Source organism: Poecilia reticulata, linkage group LG20 (genome assembly GCF_000633615.1).
Source record: "Poecilia reticulata strain Guanapo linkage group LG20, Guppy_female_1.0+MT, whole genome shotgun sequence".
NCBI lineage: Eukaryota > Metazoa > Chordata > Actinopteri > Cyprinodontiformes > Poeciliidae > Poecilia > Poecilia reticulata.
Genome location: NC_024350.1, coordinates 290,108 through 293,547, shown reverse-complemented (window position 1 = coordinate 293,547; position 3,440 = coordinate 290,108). Strand labels below are relative to the sequence as shown.

At 36.5% G+C, this 3,440-nt stretch overlaps 1 protein-coding gene across 2 annotated transcripts in view; it reads left to right on the top strand.

The window, feature by feature from the left end:
- Window positions 1–3,220, top strand: part of trdmt1 (tRNA aspartic acid methyltransferase 1) — a 46,068-nt gene extending 42,848 nt beyond the window's left edge. For both annotated transcript variants that reach the window (XM_008438256.2, XM_008438255.2), the window contains 3 exons: window positions 714–771; window positions 1,178–1,307; window positions 2,343–3,220. In XM_008438256.2, coding sequence (XP_008436478.1) covers window positions 714–771; window positions 1,178–1,307; window positions 2,343–2,509 — 355 coding nt within the window. In that variant the 3' untranslated portion in view covers window positions 2,510–3,220. The remainder of the gene's footprint in view (window positions 1–713; window positions 772–1,177; window positions 1,308–2,342) is intronic.
- Window positions 3,221–3,440: the final 220 nt, after the last annotated feature.

Below are 3,440 nucleotides of genomic sequence, written 5' to 3'. Positions count from 1 at the left end.
CACCATTGTTTGACATTTCTGCTCAAGCTATTTACGGATCTGTCAGGTTTCCAATATGTGTCCCCACCAATGATAAACTTGTTCCTACGCCCTTGATTGCAGCATATAAGTATATATGCTGCAAATATACTGTAGCAAATATGCTATAGTTGGGATGGTATGTTTGTGGTGATATGCTGTGTTTCAGATCCATCAAACATAGCGTTTTCTCTGATGGTCTAAATGCTCCATTTTGGTCTCAAACAGACCAAATACTTTCTTCCTGTATTTATGCAATTACTTATTTCACGTAAATATTTTTGTTTAATAGTCATAGTTTTGTAGAAATCACCTCATGAAGGTCATTTTATGACTGGACTCAGCAGTGAGTCCTCGGTGGAATTCACTGAGCTCCATTTTTACTCAAATGCTAGTAGCAGCATGGCAGTGACCGATGATTTGAAGAGGAGTCCCAATACTTTTGACAATTTAGCATATATGCAAACTGAGTTCTGCAATTAAAAAGAAATTAAAGACTGTGTCAAATTCATGAAGGCAAAACAAATAATTTGTTGCTCCTCTTTCATAAAAATGTGGTAACAAACCAAGTTTTCATTTAGCAAAATTTCTGTTTGATTTGGCTTTTACTTTTACTTGCCCATAAAAACAGCTATTAATATGTATAGAGTTTTTTACATGCAAGATTAATTATTTTGTGATATTTTTTTGCGTAGTTATGGAAGGTATGTGGAAGGAACTGGATCAGTTCTACAGTGCTGCATGGAAAATGAGGTATGCAGTTTTTACTTTCAGCCAAGTCTTAAAAGCTCACGGTGTTTGTTAAAGCAGCTTTTCTAGAAACTCATTCCTCTATTACCTCCTTAGATTTCTTTATTCTTGGGTTCGGTGATGGTACAAGGGTAAATTGCATGACCGACATACGGAGGTGTCATTCATCATTCACCGATGACCGCATGTTTTCTCCTGACGTCCAGGTCGCATTCATCTGACCTGAACGTCACTGATACTCAACAAATGTCATTATTCTGTATCCTTGGCTTCTAACATTTGCCTTCTGGATTAGTTCCAGTTAATTGAGCTATGAGTTCTAATGTAACTGGAGCCATCACTTGGACAATCACACAACGTACACACAGGTATGTCATCAAAGTGAAATTTCTCTTTGTGTGCTTTGCAGATTAGTAGTGTGTTTACCAATCTGGACCAGTTGACTGAAGAGGAGAAGCTCCAGAAAATGTTCAAACTAAATCTACGTTATTTTACTCCAAGAGAAGTAGCCAACCTGATGGGTTTCCCTCAGAGTTTCTGTAAGTCAAAAATGTCAGGATTTTGTTTTTCACATGATCTGCCTGTGTTAAAATTTTGATATTTTCCATTTCACACATCTCCGCACATTTCACTTCACTCACTTTTAAATTATTTCTAGCCCATTATTTTCATATAGAAATAGTGTGGCAACTCTATGCCTCAGGCATCATCGTGATAACCCTGAAAAGCCTCCTACATAAACAGTTGCTAAAGTTTCAATCTGTATTTGTATTTGCTGTTTGTACACGTCAAAGCTTGAGTGTTGGATACATACTGGCTGCTCTCATCGTGAAGGAGCAGAGACTCCCAGATGACCAAGCTTCTCACCCTTCTCTAAGGGAGATAGGGTGAGACACGCTACAGAGAAAACTCATTTTGGCTGCTTGATTGACTTTTTTATTGAGAACTTCACCTTTTCACTCAGTTCTCTCTTCACCATGACAGACTGGTACAACCCCCTCTTTACTGCAGAGACTGCACCAATCTACTTATCGATATCCTGCTACATTTTTCCCCGCATTCGTGAACAAGATCCCAAGAAAAAGTACTTCTTTCCCCAACCCAGAGAAGACACTCCTTTTTATGCTCAGAATTGTGGCCTCGGATTTAGAGGCACCGATCCTGCGGGGGCTGCTTCACACTATGCTGCAAACTACCTCCAGAGTGTCACGCTGTGGCTCTGCTGCCACAATAATGCTTTAAAACAAGGATGATATGATGGGATCCACACAGAGTAGTTATATGAAAAATAGAAGTAGCACATATTTAAGATCAATTTAAAACAAAGTCTAAACACCAGTCAGAGACTAAATGTGAGCTTGCGAAGTAAAAAATTATATTTTAGTTGTGTAAAATGAACTTTGTAACTGCTTAAAATTGCAATGGTTTCTTTATCAAGGTAATGTGTTTATTTTCTATTGTTTACCTGTTAAACCCTCCCGACCCCACTGAGGGACAAGGATGTAAAGAAAATGGATGGATGGATGTTTACCTGTTATATTGTTTGACAAAATTATTCTTTAATTTCTCTGCAGCTTTTCCAGAGGATATCTCAATCATCCAGCAGTACAGAGTTCTGGGAAACAGTCTCAATGTTTTGGTTGTGGCCAGACTTCTACAACTGATGTCATCTGAGCATTTTGGACATTCTGAAGGAGAAAAGCAGTTCTCAGTCTTGGGAAATGAGTATCAGTGTTCTTGATTCTGTCACTGTGGATGAAGAGTTATGGATATAAATGTTGATCAAACATCATGAAATAGAATTTATTTACAGAGTGCATGCAATTTTATGGCATCAGCAAAGTACCACTAACAAAACTCCTACTTATTTTATTCATATATACTGTAGTCGCGCAGCTTTTTCTCATTCTGTTTGCAATACATTCAGTTTTTTAACTGATGCAAGCAAAGAAAATCTCCCCACCCAGATAAGCAGAAGACACTGAAATTGTCAGCTATGCCAACACATTGTTATACCATAAATATTAGCTACATTGCAAAACAGCAAAACGTAGCTATATTTTCTTTGCTACCCTTTCCTATTTATAATGAATCCTTTACCTTTTCATTTCATGCCAAAGTTAAATAAGTATAGGGTCAGGTTAATATTATCTGATATAAAATAAATGGGTATAGGCCGTTATGTCAATGTCTTAAAATCTGCTTTCCAAGTTGGCTGTTTTACTTTTGCATGTTTTCTCTTTTATGTACAAATCCTTATAAAAGTATGTTTTTCCTGAACTTGTTCCATATTTTGTAATTTTCAACCAAAAATGTCAGTGTATTGTTTTGTATGCACACAGTGCTTTAATGCCTGTGTCATATTTGCATAGCAATTTAACATCTGTGAAATCTGCATATGTATTCTTCTTCCTTTGTTCTGATTTCTTTAAATAAAACCCAGTGAAACATGTTTTAATGTTTCTAATGAGAATTAGCCCTCTTGCTAATCAGAATCGGTTTTATTGGTTAAGTTTGTGTGCACAATGAATTTGATGTTTCCACATGCTCGGACATTAAGTATAGATATGCAAACAATGTAGCTAAAATAAAGATAAAAGAAGATGTTCATATAGGAAGACCAAAATAAGGATATTGTGTAAAAATGCAATAATCATTGCCAATCATCTCAG